The sequence below is a fragment of the Cheilinus undulatus genome, linkage group 3, assembly GCF_018320785.1.
Source record: "Cheilinus undulatus linkage group 3, ASM1832078v1, whole genome shotgun sequence".
NCBI lineage: Eukaryota > Metazoa > Chordata > Actinopteri > Labriformes > Labridae > Cheilinus > Cheilinus undulatus.
The window spans coordinates 23,486,515-23,505,557 of record NC_054867.1 but is presented as its reverse complement, the minus strand read 5'-3'; the positions used below and the strand labels follow the sequence as shown (position 1 = coordinate 23,505,557).

Below are 19,043 nucleotides of genomic sequence, written 5' to 3'. Positions count from 1 at the left end.
TATTCAGAAATGAAGGACCCAGAGTCTGGAGGAAGATCAGACAGGCACAGAGTCCAATGTGCTTGAGGTCCAGTGTTTTCAGTTTCTACAGTCAGTGGTGGTTTGAGGTGCCATGTCATCTACTGCTGTTGGTCCACTGTGCTTTATCAAGTCCAGAGTCAATGCTGTCAGCCATCTATCAGGAGATTTTAGAGCTATGCATGCTTCCATCTGTTGAGAAGCTCTATGTAGACACTGATTTCCTTTTCCAGCAGGACTTGGCACCCGACCACAGAGAAGCTAAAACTGCCAGAAACTGGTTTGCTGACCATGGTATTACTGTGGTTGATTGGCCAGCTAACTGGCCTGACCTGAACCTCATAGAGAAACTCTGGGGAAGAGTCGAGAGGAAGCTGAGAGACACCAAACTCAACAATACAGATGAGCTGAAGGCTTCTATGTGAGCAACCTGGGCTTCATAACACTCTGGCAGTGCCACGGACTGATTGGCACCATGCTACGTTGCATAGATGCTAGATCTCCATTAAAAAGTTTAGGCTGGTTATGAAACAAACTGAAATCAATAGTGTTGGCTCTATGGGGCCTTAAATTGAAACAAGATTGATGATCTCTATATTTTTGTTTTCAGTGCCTGCAAAGTTTGCCATCAGGTAGGTGTTACATGAGGTGATCATCACAGCCTGCCAAGCAGAACTGATCAGATTCAGATTTGACTGTTTAGAGAGAGCAAGATGGGATTACACAAACATGTTAAGATTGGTTGTAAGACAAGAGCTGTCCACAAGGAGTGCCAAAAACAGCACAAACCAAGAGTTTCTTTGAGGAGCTTAAATGCCAAAAATTTCACTTGTTCAGTAGTTGGTTATTTCATCAAAAATTACAAAGGAAATACAAGAGATTGAGCTATGCAAGACAAATGTAGAGAGTCCATAATGGAGAAAAAATGATACTGATAAAAACATTTAAGTAAAAAAAAATCAAAGAGAGAAATGCCACTGAGGACGTGGCAGAAGCTTCATGTGTAACAACAAAACAGCAGGAAGAGACGACACCTAACAGACTGAAGGTTAAAAAAAAAGATGATGACAGTGAGACGCAAGAGATGAAAGAAGTCAAAAAGAGAGGAAGCAATATGTTGACATATGAGACACACATAAAAAATACTTTAGGATACAGTGAGAGCATAGCGTGACATGAAGCAGACAGCAATCTGCAGCCTTGACCTTATGTTCACCCCTTTATTTATGAATACCCCCAAATGGGACTGATTCCACACACAGACACAGTCTGCCTCCCCAGCTGCCTCTCACTTATTCGTGTCCCCCCACAGATCACTCTCTGCCAGGCATCTTCGGCACTCTTGTTATTTTCTATATTTACCCGCTCAGACCTCTCATGTCCACATTGATCATCGTCCTGTGTGACGATGTCCACCCTGGTCGCCACAGCGACTGCCTCTCCTGTAGCCACCATGAGTTGTTTTTGGCTATCGCTGTGGTGACCAGAGGGGACGAGTATGACAAAAATAATAATCCTCTTTTGATGCGTGCTGCTAAGGCACAACAGCTGGTAGTGCCCAGTTGTACAACACTACGGTGTGTGTGTGTGTGAGGAAGGTGGGGGGACTTTGCCCCCTCCAGTCATAAATCCTGCAGGATTTGTGCTGACCTGAAGAGCTGGAGAGTAAAGGCGATGGTGCAAATGTGCTGTTTTACTGTTAGTTTGCCCTGTTTGGAGGTGAATCTCGGTTGCAGTAAGGTCACAGGCTCTCTCTGCGGTGTGACACTGAGCCACTGTGAGCTGTGAGGTCAGAGAGCAGACGAGACAAAGAGACAGAGTGCAAAATGACAACAAGAAGCCACTTCAGTTCATTTCACTTCTAAACACCTCATGCTGATGCACTGATCACTGATGCAATGCCTGAAAGAGCTCTGCAACTAAAGCCCACTGTAATGATAAAATGTTTTAAGGTCATATTTATCTTCTCTTTCCAAGACTATGTTGATGCTTTTGCACACACTCTTACTCTTCTCAAAGCTTTCATACTCTGGACATTTCAGCACGTATCACTCCAGCTCTTGATCATCAGTGTTTGCAGTATGCACAGTTTGGATGGCCTGCTTTGTCCACACAAAGACTAAAATACTGTTTTACTCTTTTTTAAGTCAATCTTTGGTCCCAGAAACTTTTCCGAGCATCTATTCCAAAAGTAACAACTGAACATTTAACTCTGCAGAACCCAAAACATGAAACAAATCAGACAAAGAGACAAACCGTAAAACTACAGTGAGGAGTTTTTCTGGTTTTGAAACATACTGGCTAATAGTTAACTTTGCAAAGCAGATGGGTTTGCCAGACTCCATCTCTGTCATCAGGCAATCCATCTTGAAAAGCTCCAATCCATAACGTTTGTGAACTGAACACTGTTCGGACCAATCAGCATAATTTGAGGAGAATGAGGTGGTAGCTATGGGCGGGGTTTAGTTGTATTCAAAGCCATTTGCAATGGCTGCCTGCAGTGCTTTGATTACCTTGGATGTAGCAGTAGTAGTACAGTATCCATACAATGGAGATATAAAGCAATCTATCTGGCATGTCAGGTTATCTAATGGTTACCTCATTTTGAACCTTCAAAAATGTGTTAAACTATGATGTTGGAATTATTTATTCATGCTATTTTCACAATTATGTAATTATCATCCAATAGAGTTGTCTCAGTTTCTCCTGTTTTTTTTTCTGCCACCCTGACGTTTGTGCACATCATGGCTTAGCTTTGAAGTTGAATACACTGTTCATTTTACCAATAAAAAGGTCATTTGCTTTGTTATCACAGCCTTAACTGTAGAGTGGACTGTGATTTTGCTGACCTCCATGGGCCACAGGTTTGGCTGAGCCCCAGAAAGTTCCTCAGTGGCCAAGAGACAAGGGACACCTTTAACTGGTTGCAAGGCACACTGAGCCTGTGTCCACATGTAAGCAGGTAAGTTGTTGGATGCCTGTTTGGCACTTCACCTTGTCGACCTTGGTCCTGTACTGCTCTGGTCCCTCCATCGTCCAGACCTGCACCAGGCCCATGCCCAATCTTTCCAGGTATCCTCTCAAAGGTCAAAGCATCGTCAGCAAAGTTTGGAAGAAGTCTGTTTTTGTAAGGTTCAGTTAATCACTTTGTCTGACTCTACGCTGCAGCACTGGTTTCATGCATTAAGAATAACTATAGAAATAGAAATACAATGATGGTGTCTCATTTGCTTTTGTAGCTCATAAAGAGAAGTCAGTTTTAATTTCAGGCTGTCTTGTGACCAGCTAAAAAACTCTGACAGGAGCTTTGAAATAAAAAGATGTAAATATTTCTTGGTCTTTGAACTAAAGCTTATTTTTCTAACATCAAATGTCACATGTATTAGATGTTAGTAGAATAGAGGGACAAAGCTGAAAGGCCCATTGCTCTGACAACTTCATAGCAAACACAGAACGATCATATTTCCAGAGACGTGACATAAAAAGAAAGGATGATCTATTAAGAGAAGGAGATGCCTTGAGTCACAAACCCTAAAACAAATCTTGAAATAATCCTCTTTGCAAGGTGCCATCTCCCTGAGCTGCGCCTCTTGAAGCTTTTCTCCTCCCTTGACCCCCGTGGAAAACACTCACAGCTCACTGCTGCCCCCCTCAGATCAGACCAGGAGATCCGCACTCAGACAAGGCTAATGAGTATTTGTGGAAGTTATTCTTTCATAAGCACAGAAGCTGTTTTAAAGAGTAATTTCTGCTGAGATGTTCTTGGTGTTTGAGGACTCTCAGGTATCCCAGCTACATGACTGAATTGCTCATAGCAACCTGGCTGATTGCAGTTCAGAGGGAGGCCATCTTTAACCACAGATGTAGGTCAGTGCACATGGCTACCTCCACTCAAGACTAAGAGCATATTTACATGGGAATCTGTGACACAGTGCTGACACAGGGGCACTTTTTTCTTGAGATGGAAGTGTTTAATTTGTGATGAATGAGGTGAAAAAACATGGGGCTTACCTTAGCTTCACATCTCTTATGAACTGCCACCTTGCATTCTGCACAGAGTGAGAAGAACACAGAGATAAAGGACATGATTAAGTGTGACAGTTGGCTTAGACAGAGAAGCAGAGAGGACAGTCAGGGGGAGCTCATCACTGTCAGATCTAGGTGTATATCTGTCATGTTGCTTGGAGTCTGCAGCCTGACCTTTCTGAGATGAAGACTCACCTTTGCAGAAGGCCCCGGGGTTGTCGATGTTCTGCTTGCACACATCGCACACTTGTTTCCTCTTGAAGCTCTTCTCAGTGAAGGCATGGTTTCCAGCTTTGGCGAGCTGCAGACACAGGGGAGTCAGATTATAAAACTAAGAATTAACATGCTTTCAAAAAGACTGACCATATGAAAGCCTTTCTACTGATCATGTGGTTGTGACATATTTGTTCTGAACATTTACTGTGTTTCATTGCTTCAGTGCTGCTGTCAGAACAGATGTACGCTGACACAGGGACACAGCAGCATAAGCACTGATGCCCTACCTGCTGTAAACTCAGCCTCTTCCGCTGAAAAAACCTGTCACATCACGCTGTGTTTAGAGGCATCCTGTTGTCTTGTCTTTTAGTGTGTCCTAATTCTGTCTCAGTCAGCTAAGATGATGAGAAACAAGCAGCTTTCTGTGCAGCCAACCCTGTCCAATTTTGCTTTGTGGTTGAAGGTAATCTAACTGAATAATTGACTTGCTTTTGATTGTTTTAGTATGGAAGCCCAAAGGGGGCATGCATAAAAAGAATGATAACAATATTAGTAAGTCATGGTCTCCAGACAACAACCATCATCAAGGCAAATGAGGCACATTAGCTTCTAGTTCGTGAAAATCAGGCCATTGGAAAGGATAAGCATGATGCTAAAGCATTAAGCACAGCATTTAACTAGCATAGCTAGCCAGGGGCATAGCTAGGGATTTTGGGTCCCCAGAAAGAATATTAGACAGGGCCCCCCTTAACGGGCAAGCCAAGCAACAGATGTTTGTCCTGTGTTTTTTAAACTATAATTTCCTCATTTATGAGCAACAATTTTACTATGGTTAAATTAACTTTAAATTAACATTATTTTGCAGTGCTGGACTATACCATTTGGACATTTCTAAGGGAGAAGCAAGGTCCCCCCATGTATTTTATTTTATTCTATTTGATATAAAATTCAGTCTGTTTACTGATTCATTCAGTCAATTTTGATGCAAACACCAATTACTAAGAGAAAAATGAATAAGAACACAATTTTATTGCAGCCCACTCAAGGGCCCCTTACTACTGTGGGCCCAGGTAATCAGTACCCTTTCCCCCCCGTGCTACACCCATGTAGCTAGCTTTAAAGGTGCAATCTGTACACCTATTTTAATTGTTTTATCAAAAAGCATGATAGCATGTCAAAAGATATTTCCTGTCCTTGTAAGTATATATATGAAAGAAGTAAGTAATAAGTGACTGCATAAATGTTCACTCCATTTAAAGTGACTGATGTAATTCTACAGAGGTCGAGCCAGCTGGTGCTAGTAGTCTCACAATTAGTGAAATGGGGATCAGACGAGTGCAGTGAATGTGTCTGAAGTGACTTTAGTATAATGAAACCTGTGTCTGGAAGGTCCAGTCACTGGTTGATCAGTATCCCTGGCTACGATTACACCAAGAACACTCAAAAACTCTCCCCTGGAGTTCAGTTAAATCCATCATAGAGAAATGGAAGAAATATAGCACATCTGCCTGGAACTGAGTGACCGTGCAAGAAGGAGACTAGTGAGAGAGGCCATCGAGACACCTATGACTACTCTGAAGGGGCTACAAGCTTCAGCAGTTGAGATGAGAGACTCTGCATACAACAACTGTTGCCCAGGTTCTTCACCAGTTATGGAATTTTGGGGGATCAGCAAAGACAGAGCCACTTTTGATGAAAACTTGTGTTAAATCTATGCCAGAGTTCACCAAAGGGCATATAGGAGACTCCATGGTCGAGTGGAAGGATGTACTTTGATCTGATAAGACCAAAATGGTGCTTTGTGGCCATCAGACGAACAAACACTGCACATCAGCACAAACACACCATCCCCACTGTGAAGCATGGTGGTGGCAGCATCATGCTGTGGGGATGCTTCTCAGCCTCCTGCCAACCTTGTAAAGGCAGAGGGAAAATGAATGTGGCAAAATGTTCTGGAGGAAAATCTTATTCAGTCTGTGAGAGAACTACAGCTTGGGAGAAGATGTATTTTCCAGCAAAACATTGATCTGAAGCGAAAGCTACACAGAAATGGTTTAAAGATATGAAAGGTGAACATTTTGGTGTGGCTAAGTTCAAGCAAGGAATGAACATGAGGTCTGGTGATCTTGACCTTTGAGCTACAACATGCAAAATCCAATCACTTCATCTTTGAATTAGAGTGGACATTTGTGTAAATTAAAGAAAATAATCCCTCAAAGTGTCTTGAGGTTAAATGCTCACAAGAATGGCATTGGAGCATGAATAGATGGACAGACTGAGGGACAAACGGCAAATACAAAGACTCCAGCCCCTGGCTTCTTTTCTGCACCATTATGTGGCACCGCACTGGAACATGATGGCAGCTGTGTGAACATGAGACATGATTTTCTGCAGGTTCAGCAGAAAGGTAAATCTGACCTGACACAGAAAGACAAACATCTAAATAAACACTACATCGCTGGATTCAAGGTTTAGTATTCTTTCACACTAAATGAAATTAAAGAAAGTCAATACCATCTAACACTAAATGCAGAGACATTCAAATTAAGCATTAAGACAGGAGAAAAACATGCACACTCACTCACCAAATGAAAACAAAATGTAATGCCCTGAATTATAATCCATGGATTTGTGTTTTTGTAGCCCTCAGCTGGGGCAATATTTATGCACAGTAAAAGTAATGCCCCACCGAAGCTATGCCGTCTGACAGCATGTGAAGCACAATAAAGCATTAAATCTTTCCTTGAGGAGATGAGAAGCAGCCTGGAAACATAAAGGAGATGTTGTTTACTCTGTTTATGAGTATGATGCAACAAGGGAGGTGGAGGGCCATGAATAACCGGCCTACCTGCACACACTAGTGTTTCTTTTCCCTTTAGATGGCTCAATGCATTTCTGTGGTCCTGAGAAAACACCTCACAGCTCTAGAATTTTTCAGTTTTTTTCCAAAGCCTGGAAACAGGAGGAGCATTGAGATGAACTCTGAGCAGGGGAGGTTCATCCTCTCTAGTTTGTACACAACCTTCTCCTCTGAATCTCACTTCTCCTACCAAGTTGAATAAGGAAAGTCATCCTATTAACCATAATCCATTATAGAAGAGATGTGTCTCTGAAGTGAAGTGAACACAGACTAAATCCTTCATGACTAGAAATGTGATATGAATGTTTCATGTGGCCCTACCTAGTGCTTTGTGTGGTTACATAATAGGAAAATAAATGCACACAGTTTACTCAGACTGCACTTCTTAAGACCTAAAACAACATGTGCAAACAGAGGAAACCTTCAAAATGCTTGTTAATTTATAACAGTTTGGTTTCCTTTTAAGAGACTGACATACAGTCACTAATTTAGAATTGAATGGAAGCATTATCAATATTTTGGGGAACAGGTCTCTTTTATCTCTGTTTTTGGTCTCCACCATCCCCCCTCCAGTACATTCTACAGCACTCTGCAAACTTAGTGTGGGGGTGTGTTCAGGTTTTACTGAAGACTTCAAGGGCTTTGAGGGTTGATAAGACAGGACAGTTTCATCCAGAGCAGTCAGACAACAAGCAAGGGGAAACACAAGGGATCTGGCCTCAACAAGCTTTCATAACTAGTAAAGTAGCTGCAAGCTGTTTCTCAAAGCCAAGGGAGGATCCTGGAATGGCTGGTTTTGAAGGATACTGTGTCATCGACTGCTGTCAGAGGACTGTTTCAATGTAGAGGATCCTCAAATTTTTTTCAAGGACCGCATCCTTCAAACAGAGGATTTCCAAGGATGCACATGTGTATCCTCCGCTACAGGAATAACCCACAATCGAATGTGCATTGTTTTCCTTAAGCCCTAGCCTCTTTTATTAGGGTACTGCTTGAAATTTCCAGCCCATCTTTAAATGAGTATAACTCTGTAACTACAAGGTCTATCTGAATGATCAAAGTACAATAATGAAGAGTGCACTTGTGAAATTTGTTCAGAAGTGTAAATATGTGTATATTTGTTACTGAGTCAGACTGAATCAAGTTGGCACACACATTATAAATGAAAAAACTCCTTTTTTTTTTTTTTTTTTTTTTTTTTTTTTCAATTTTAGCATATATATCCCATAGAAATAATGCAGTTGAAGTCCAAAAACCTCCAGTAGGTCAAAGCACCACATTTTGACATTACCTGTTTCAAGTTTTATGCCACTAGAGGGTTATTAGGACAAAATAAAATAATCTATTAAGACATTATCTGGATGAAATCCCCTCTTTTGCAATTTGGCCCAATTTGGCACTGTGTATTTGAAAAATCTCAGGTATAAAACTTTTCTTTACTCATATGCCATTATAGGTGGTCACTGCGTCATGAAATTCTTTTTACCCTCCTCAAATCACCCAGACCTCCATATAGTTCCCTTTCAAAGAAAGTCTTACATAGGAACTAAAGTTTGACACCAAGAGGAGCAGATTTATTTTTAATGGCACAAAAATGACACAAATAAAGTGCAGAAAACTCAAAGAAAACTGTTGAAACAAATGGAAATTGCACAAACATGACTAGAATTTTCAGTGGAGGCTGCACTTTCAAATGAGACCATATTTGTGTCTTAAGTGCCAGGCATCATCCCACAGGGGGCAGAAGTGTCTGGCTACGTAGCACTATGGCCACTTTGATATGTGGTAATAGTGCTACGTAGCCAGACACTATTACCACATATCAAAGTGGCCATAGTGCTATGGCCACTTTGATATGTGGTAATTGATTTGATTCCTTTTTGAGTTGGATGTGGTGTTGGTCAAAACGGTTTATTTTGGCTTGTAGCCAAAACACACATGCGCTAGCTTGTTCCAAACATGTGTTCAAGAGTTGCCAGGGAGGACTCTGGCCTCACCTCCAAGTGACCTGACTTGGGAAGATCCTAGACTGAAACAGCTTCAGTCTCTCAGACCAGCATGTTAAAGGTCCAGACACTTTAAATAGTGATGTAGCAAAAGTCAGATACACCATACAGTGCCTATAAAAAGTATTCACCCCCTTGGATGTTTCACCCTGTCATTGATTTCATAAATCAGTAATGGTCAATATAGCTAGGTTTTTTTGAAAACAAAACAAAACAAAACAAAACAGAAAAGCTTTCTAATATTCAAAGTGAAAACAGAAAACAGTAATGTCAATAGAAAAGACATATGTGATGTTAAATAAGTGATTGCATAAATATTTCTCTTTAAAGTGACTGGCTGAATTCAACAGAGGTCAAGCCAATTAATGCTTGTAGTCTCACAATTAGTGAAATGGGAAAGAAGAAGACCCATTAAATTTCGACTAGAGTTCACCAACAGGCATGTTGGAGACTCCATGGTCAAGTGGAAGGACATCCTTTGGTCTAACGAGACTCTTTGGCCACCAGACGAGACGCTATGTTTGGTAAAAGGGTAAAATTAATGCAGCAAAATAGAGGAAAACCTGGAGGACAATCTATATACAACAAAAGCTACACAGAAATGGTTTAAAGACAACAGGATGAATGATATGAGGGGAGTGGCCCAGTCAAATCTTAGTCCTCAATCCAATAGAGAATTTGTGGCTGGACTTGAAATGGGCTGTTCACTCACGATGTCGGTGCAGTCTGACAGAGCTTGAGCAGTTTTGCAAAGAAGAATGGAGTAAAATTGCAGTGTCCAGATGTGCAAGCCTGATTGGAGTAGAGTCAAGTCCTGTGGAATCGTTGTTTTCAGATCTGTGTTCACACTGGCAAGATAATGCTGAACTTATAAGAAAAAACAAGTAAACTTATGAGGCTTTCAACATTCAACCAGTGAACTAGGGCTACACTGGACTGAAACAGTGGGGAACCAATGACTAAAATGAAGGACATTGAATAAATGCTCAAAGCTTTCCATACAAGGGTCTTCTTGTCTATCTCAATGAGTCTATGGTCTGCTTTAAATCTCATATGGTCTGCTGTTTGTTTTTATGACAGCTACTAGTCCCACATTAGATTAAGACATTCACAAGGGGAGTTTTAATTGTATTTGTAAGTGTATCACTACAGTAAAAGCACTTGTTACATAATGACTTTACAAGATCATTCTATAATCTTGGTCAAAAACATGTAAAACATCATCAAATAAAATACTTATCGTGAAAAAAACAGTATTATTTGTGGTGAAGCCCCCCACTGATCAGATACAGTAAGCCATCATGATACATGTTATTGATTCCATGATGAGAGCTACACAGTTACAGTACATCGGACTATTGATGTGTGTCCTCTGCTGTTATGATGAACGGTGGCTGTTACAAACTGTGGCATGCACAGCTTTTGTTGAATCTGGGTCTCTAAGTGTTTGTGTGTGGGGGTGTGTGTGTGTGTGTGGGTGTGTGTGTGTGCATATGTGTGTAGGGATTTAGAAAAAGAGCTGATGGGTGACGAACCTGACAAAAACGAGGGCATACGAGGAGAGAGGAGGATCATCATCCACTTCAGCCATTACATTTGAAATGTTATTACATAACTCGTGAATCCTGGAGCTTGAATAAAATCGACTTATGCAATCGTCCACTGAGTTTCTTTATCAATCTGAAATCAGATTCCCTGAAGGATTTAAGTTTTCAATAAAAATGGGTGTGACTCACAAAACAGGAATGTGTCTAAAAAAAATTTAACATATTAGTTTTTTATATGCTCTCAAACGTTCAAACCGTATACATCAATAAACCTTTATTATGTATTCTTCTCAAACTACATTTAAGCCAATAAAGACTAAGTCTGAGCATTATATTTTGACATAAAGTACCTCTGTTTATTTCACTCAAGGTAAATCTTCCAAATCCTTAAAATTATGGGGAAGGGTCATGTGACTTTGATCAGGGCTTTCAAGAGGACCTGCTAAGTTAAAATATCAGCTTTGTCTTTGAACAGGAATTTCCTGGAAATCTTTCTTTCTAAAACTTACATCAGTTCTTTAAAATTTCAAACAAATTACCTAAATTTTGTGTAAAAAATCTTAAATATATATGTTTATAAGAATTCTCCAATAAAAACTGGCCCCAAATTTCTTTAAGTAGTTGCCAAATGTTTTAGTGAAGAATCATCATAAAGCCTTAAAATTCCAATTAGAAAATATCCCAAAAATTCAATATAAATTCCCAACAAATTTCAAGCAAATTCCTAAAATGTGCTGTTAAATTCTCTCAAATTTACAAATACATTCCCAAAAATTCAATGAAAACGACAGAAACTTTCAAACAAATTCTTCGAAACTTCTTTTAAAAAAGTATAAAAAATGTCAAGATACAAATACATTCCCCAAATTCCAGGAAATTGCCAATAAATTACCAGAAATTTACAAATAAATGCCAAAAAATGAAATGAAATGAAATGCAATTTTCTCAAACATTCAAAGTTAAAAATAAATAAATAAATAAAACAAATTCAAAAATATATAACATATCTCAACATTTCCATGAAAATACATGAAAAACAAACTACCTGAAATATCCAGGCAGCAAATTCTTCCAACATTTCCTTTAAATCACTCAAACTTCAGTGGACGCTCTTGACAATTATCTGGAAAATTCTAACAATAGAAATGATTTTATGTTGTAGAAAATCCAGAATGTAATATACTCATATTTATATACAGGTTTTCAGGAGATTATTGTCTGTTAATGTTTGCACATAAATGTGTGGTTTTATATCATTAACAACAATCCTCCCCAAAATATGGCTTTTATAAGGACATCCTATCCAAACAACTCCCTCTCATGTGAATTTCATCCAAATGAATCCTGACAGAAATAGCAGACTGACATGACAGGACTGTTTCCTCTGAGAAATAGACAGCTGATTCTGTCCAGGTTCATCAAAGTGGATTATTGTGTGAATTTTTCAAGAGACAAACATCTGTGAGAACAACTTACTACTGTTTTATTTTGGTGCTTATCATCAGAACAATTCAAATCCTCACTGTGTTGATTCTCCTTTTCTGCCAGTGTGTGAGGATTAACTTGCACTAAAAGCACAACAGGGCATCATCTGGTGGACTGATAGTAGTACTGCAGTTTAGATTCATTCATCTGTGTGATCAACGGTGATGCAGAAGAAGTTTGTGTCTAACAATAGAAGCTTTTTTAAGGATTTGATAATCCAGGCCAGATGGCATCATCTGTGTTTCACCATTTGACCTCCAACTTTACTAATGCGTTTTAACCACATTTTAAAATGATAAAATCTTCAGTGTTCTGTGCATCAATAGTATCTAAAAGTACAAAGCTTCAGATGTTCAGTTACATTTTTAATGCAAAAAGACAAATTACTTTTCAAACTGCATAACTATATTGGCAACATTTCAGTACTGAAGCATTACAAATGCCTGCCTTTGCCTCATGGTAAACTGTCTTGGTGCTATGCTGCAGAAGAGTAGAAGAGTAGTCATAAGAAACACATTCTTAAGCCCAGGCAGGGTACGGATGGCCTAGTGTAAGTACACCCTAAAAGACGTCCTACACTACATGTAAAACAATAAATGTATGTTGTACTTGTGGATATTTTCGTTGCTTCATCTTACTGTAAACAGTCCTTTCCTTTGGGATTATGTTTCTATTCATACAATAACAATGTATTTCTTCACAGCCAGGGGCAGAAATGCCATGGCTGGCGTCTTGCATGTACTGAAATCAATCTTGATTCTTTACAGAGTTCACAGCTGGTTCTTGTTGTTTTTCTCCAGAGACAGAGTACCATTGTCCCCTTACAGATTTCATACAGGTCTGCTAAGTCATAATAACCTCAGATAGCTGTGGTTAGTGCCTCATACAACCCCTCTTCTTAAAACCCAAACTTTAACTTTAACTTTAATTGTGTCCTGATGGACATTTGAATTAATCAGTTTCATGATTAGTGTTTGAAATCATAGATTAACACCAGATGATCACAACCTTGACGTTTGTCCTACAAAATATAATCAATTCATCCTGAAGCCAGAGTGGATGTTTGAACAGACTTTCCACCCACATGTTCCTAATATGAAAGTACAAGCCAAAATTACAATGCCATTGATGTGAGCTGTTGTGCCACAGAGGCGCAAAAAACAACTTAAGTTCTATTACCCCAGCTGTTGGCTGAATGCTTGTGTGTTGGCTTGATAGATTTAGCCTATTATGGTTCTGATCTGTCTAATAATGTCACGAGGGATCAAAAACAGCTATTCAATCAAAAACAGTCTCAAATGAAATGAGTCATGGATGTCACAATGTGTCACTATCTTTTGTATGATGGTGAAACTCCTCATGTTTTCCACATTTGCTGCTCTTTCTCTCCATTTCTACAATCAGTGTATAACATAGAGCAGAAGAGAGAAAGTCAGGGATTTCAAAATATAAAGAATTAATTCCACATAATTAAACCTGACATAGACTTACAGAATATTTGCTGGTTCTGTGGTAGTATTTTTGCTTAAATCCTTTCATTTCGATTTCTGTAAGATCACCCAAAGTCCATTTTTTAAAAAAATAGTCAGTACATGTGACTGTTACATTGCATCAGCCCCTTCATGTTCTTTTGATACCAGTGAAAATGATTTTTGTTAAGTGTACATTAAGTCTCCAGAGGCTCCTGTGACTATCAGCAGTGTTGCAGTATTGCATTGCAGTATTTAAGAACCCCACCCCACCAGGATGTTTGCAGCCAAACTCTATGTCATCCCACAAGCATCCCTGACCACTGCAGAGCGCCCAGAGCACTTCAACTTCTACCATGGAGATGAGGAGAGGGTCAGGCAACAACACAAGCATAATGGATTGCTTTATTACTGCTGCTGCACACGCCTTTTCATTTCTTACTGTGAGAGCTGCAGCAGTAGCATTTTAGGATTCCAAGTCATTGAGATTTACAGAAATACTGCTGTAAAGTTCCTTTCAATCTACTGCTTTATATGGATCCTATAAGAGTATTCACCTCCTTGGATGTTATAAGTCAGGAGATGGATACCAAACATTTTCAAGGCACTGAACATCCCCCAAACAATCCATCATCAAGAAATGGAAGGAATATGGCACATGTAAATCTGCCTAGATCAGGCTGTCCAACTGAGTGATCATGCAAGAAGGCTAGTGAGAGAGGCCACCAATACACCTATGACTACTCTGAAGGAGTTACAAGCTTCAGCAGCTGAGATTAGAGAGACTCTGCATACAACAACTGTTGCCCCGGGTTCTTCATTAGTCAAAGTTTTATTTTAGGCTGGCAAAGAGAAAGCCATGGTTGAAGAAAACTCAATTTAAAGACTTTATGGTCAAGTTGAAGAAAGTTCTTTGCTCTGATGAGACCAAAATAGCGCTTTTTGGCCTTCAGACAAACTTATATGTTTGGTGGAAAACAAAACAGTGGTGGCAGCATCATGTTGTGGGGATGCTTCTTGACAGGGCATGAGCAGTTTTACAAAGAGAAACTGAGTAAAATAGAGCATCCACATGTGCAAGCCTGGCTGAGACCTACACAGTCTGAGTGCTGTGATTGTGGCCAAAAGTACATCTACTGAATACTGACTGGAAGGGGGTGAATATTTATGCAGTCACTTATTTTTTACCTCACATTTTTTGTTTAATTGACATTCTATGTAAAATCTGTTTTCATTTTGACTTTGAAGAGTTTTTTGTATTTTTTGGTCAAAAAAGAAAGTTATATGGTCCATTATTGCTTTATAAAATCAATTAACAGGTTAAACATCCACAGGGGTAAATACTTCTTGTAGGCACTGAGGTGTGAAAAGTGAATTTTCCTGCCATGCCTGAACACTTTAAATCCTAAAGAACCCTTAGCTTTTGTATCTAAATGGGTAAAATTTACTGACAGAAACACATACACACAGACAGACAGAGGACATGCATGCAGAGGGCAGTGACACACCCCCTTAGCACTAAAAGCCTGGGTCAGCGTGATTGTTTTTTTTCAGTGACACTTAACTGGTGATGACATGCTGGAGAGCAGGAGCCGTAACTTCTAACTCACACAGATGAAATCACACACACTGACGCACACAAGATCTTCTCAGGAAGGGACGGGAGCAGGTGGCGAGCCAGGGGTATGTTCAGGCTCTGGTGGGGTATTTATAACCTGCTGGAGTAGCGGGTGTCACCTCTAAACAGCCATGAAAATGCTGAAAATAGGTGTTGGAATGAGTGTAGCTTTGTGTGTGTGAGAGCGAAACCGAGAAAATAAAACCACACTATAAACAACATGAAGGACTCCTGGACTGGTTGCATGTATGACACATTGCATTCCCCTCCACTACTGAGTCCACCCATTCAGCAGGGACTATGTTATCATAATTTGGCTTCAAGAGGCACATAAGCACACACAAAGAAATTCAGAAAGGCACACAATGAGTGCTTTAGGGGATTTGAAGCCACATGTGATCTGAGTAATGCTCTCCTTCCAGCTAGATCCAAATGTTCACTGTGCAATACCTTGCAGCAAAATTATGAGAAAAGTTTTCTTTTTCTTATTCCTCAGCATGCCAGATTGTGATTCACTCTGACATGCAAGAACACACAAATTCTGCTGCTAAACCAACACACTTTTTATTTTCGTCTCTTTAAATGTCCCCTGGTGGCTTTACGTGCAGAGCAGAGCGGCATGCTCCTAAATCCATACATGTTCCTAAATAGAGGCAGCAGACAGGCGGACTGCGGGCCGGAACTGGACAGTAACTTATACCACTTCCTCTCAAATGTTGACCCCTGAGGGACATGATTAACAGCCATCAAGCACATCATCCACCACTGTTTGTGTCTTATTTTTACATTTCCTTTGCATGCAGCAGGAGTGACGAATTAATACTGATGCCATTTAGAGACACAATCACTTTGCACGCAACCCATGCATCTGCTGCCGCTCTTAGCGGGACGTGTGAACATGTTTATGTTTGGGTGTGCATGCATGTGATGCACGAGATGCTGCAGCTCCACTATCGGTCATGCTGACAAAACAAAGCAAAGGAATTCCTTTCCAGACGTCATCTAATTTGGAGATGTGATGGTCATACTTTGGTTTCCTTCGGTTGATTTGTGGTGAACCTTGCATGCTACAATTAAAGCCCCTGTTGGGAGTTTTTAGATGCTTTCTAAATCATCTAAAATCAATACAGATGCAATTTTTATGACCTTGAAAAGCAGACAAGGACTCAGAATAAAGGCAAAAAATATTCTATGTTGTTATTTTTAATGTTCGAAAAACTGCTGCCAGGGGGTAGGCGTCAAATAAAGCTGAGCTGCTACAGTAAGAGACCAAGATTTAAAGTGAGTGATATACTCTATTTTTTAAAAGATAAGGGACAATGACCATGTTTTGTCAAAAATGTCAAAAACAAGAGGTACAATGTTATCCAAAGGGGGCGCTAAAGTCACTCAAACTGATAGTCCTCACAGGAGCTTTAAACAAACTTCTAATTATTCTGCATAGCAAAGTATCAACATGTACCTGATGAACCCAGCACATTGTTTTTCTATCATGTTTCATCAACATACTTTAATTACTCATGCTTAATATATCCCATAATCATATCCAAGACATTTCTGGAGTGTAGTGATACCTTCAAGTTGTCCTCTTACCTCAGCCAGCTGAAGGATTTCAGGATGCACCTCAGGCTCTGTCTTCACAGGGCTTCCTCCTGTCTCCACACCGGGTCCATGCTTCTTTATCCTGCTGCTTGTGCTGTGAATGCACCCCATGCCTCCTCTTTTCTTAAATTTCCCTTAACTCTTTAAACAAGTGCTTTCCTCCAGAAGGTCCCTCTCCTCTTCTTCCTCCTCTCAGCGCTTCATGTTGTTCAAGGGCCTCCTTGTGTTCCTGCGACAGCTTACGTCTCCAACATGCTCACGCTTCCCCAGCAACTCCTCACACCTCTGCCCCCTTCTCTATGACAGCTTGTCCTGCTTTGAAATCCACCCCAGATGACTTTTTCTCCCCTCCTCTTCTCTTGCAACAGTGCCTTCTCCCGTCCAAGAAGTGTCACCAAGCACGGACCCTGCACTCTTTCCACCCCCTCTTCTGTCCCCTTCCTTTCTTCCTGGCTGTCCTCACTCAGAAAGCATGCAAACACTCATCTCTCTCTCTTCCTTTCCCCCTTTTCACTTGCCAGTACCTCCTTCTCTTCGCCTCTACAGACCCTCAAATGTCTTGCCTGTCGCTCTCTCCTTCTCCACTCTCACAGACCCTCCAGTCTTCCCCCTCTCTCTCTCACTCTCGCTCCATCAGGCTCCTCTTGCCGTCTCTCCACGGGGGAGAAGGGGGCAGCTGTTTAGGCTTGTTGATGTCAGGCCCTTCCCCTTTCCTTTGGCTTCATTTCAGCCCCTCTCTCGCTCTCCTCTTCCTCATGGGGGAGTGATTAGATAGAGCTTCTTTCACACACGTCATTCCTCCAGACTGTAACTTTGCTCATGAGAACACACGCTGGAGGCTTGACCCCTCGTTTTCACTTCCTCTCAGCTTATTGTGAGGAAACTAAGACGACTTGTAATCATGATCTGATTGCCTCCAGCATTGGACAAAAGATAGAGAATGTATTTTCTTTTGCAGATAAGGATTCCTTTGACAATACCACTCCAAATTCAATAAAGTTGGGACAGTGTGTGAGAATACATCAAACAAAAAGTGACCATTTTAGAAACTCTGAGACCCTTTAACAAAGACAACACTGGATGCTCAAAGTGAGAAATGTCATGTTTTTTTTTTTTTTTTTTTTTAAATTAATGTGCCCAATTCAAATTCGATGGTGCCAAAACCTTTCAGAAAAGTTGGGTCATTGTTTACCTCTTCATTGCATCACTTTTTCTTCTAACAAGCAAGAAACTGAGGAGACAATAATCTGTCATTTTAGAAGTATAATTTTTTCCCCATCCTTGAACCATAGGCAGTTTTACCATTAGGCAGTTACCTGGGCTCTCAGGATACAGAGGTGGTAATGGTAATGTATCTAATTACATTTACTCAAATAAATTTTTCTTTTACTTAAGTAAGATTTACCCAGAGCAGCTGTACTTTTTGAATACAATACTTCTTCCACCTCTGTCAAATACACAGTAATACAAAGTGAGAGAATGATTCCACATCACATCTCAAAGCAGCTGTTGTGTTTACTTTCTTATATTTTTGTGACTTTACCTGAACAACCTGGTTGAAGGTCTGTATTCTCATGTTGTTAGTGCCAATAAGGAAAGATCATATTTTAAAATAACAATATAAAAACTTTCCTACATTTAAAAACTCTGTTTAAATTCAACCATAACATGTTTAAGTACTTTTTGTAAAGCTGTGTTCTGCATCCACTGCAAGTTCCCCTTATTTCTTTTCTCATACATTAATCTTGAACATTTATGCCACTCAAGGTATGCCAGCTTAAATGACGACGTGACAATAACTGAGAGGCGTACACTGACCCAGGAAGCCCACCTCTGTCATGTTCAGTATATCCTTCATTGTGTTGTAGTTGTTCCCAACAGACAGGAATTCTATAACTGAGTCAGTAACTTCACTTTTGGTGCAAAAGTGTCAAAAAGGATTGTGGCAAAACTCTGCAGATTAAGGAATGACTGTCAAAAAGTTCAATAGTGAAAAAAATACTTGAATGATTGAAAACTATTTGCTTAAAACTAAAAACGTGTTAAATCAACTCAAATAGAGCTAAAATTGCTATTTTGTAATTTTTTAGTTTACACAACTGTCTGCTGCTTGGTTGTACAGTACAGGTGTGCATTAAATATGAAGTTGATGTCTAAAGCTAGTTTTACTGGTTAAATAAGTGTTTTGAATGTAAA

At 40.0% G+C, this 19,043-nt stretch overlaps 1 protein-coding gene across 4 annotated transcripts in view; it reads right to left on the bottom strand.

Moving 5' to 3' along the window:
- The window catches only part of LOC121506479 (tensin-2-like), a 50,336-nt gene extending 32,839 nt beyond the window's left edge, over positions 1–17,497 (bottom strand). For 3 of the 4 annotated variants that reach the window (XM_041782315.1, XM_041782331.1, XM_041782322.1), the window contains exons 1-3: positions 16,839–17,497; positions 4,240–4,345; positions 4,030–4,067 (exon numbers count right to left, since the gene is read on the bottom strand). In XM_041782315.1, the coding sequence (XP_041638249.1) occupies positions 4,030–4,067; positions 4,240–4,345; positions 16,839–16,958 (264 nt within the window). In that variant the 5' untranslated portion in view covers positions 16,959–17,497. Of the gene's footprint in view, positions 1–4,029; positions 4,068–4,239; positions 4,346–16,838 lie in introns of those variants that run through there. The other variant, XM_041782344.1, reaches the window with a different exon arrangement.
- Between the last annotated feature and the right edge of the window lie 1,546 nt (positions 17,498–19,043).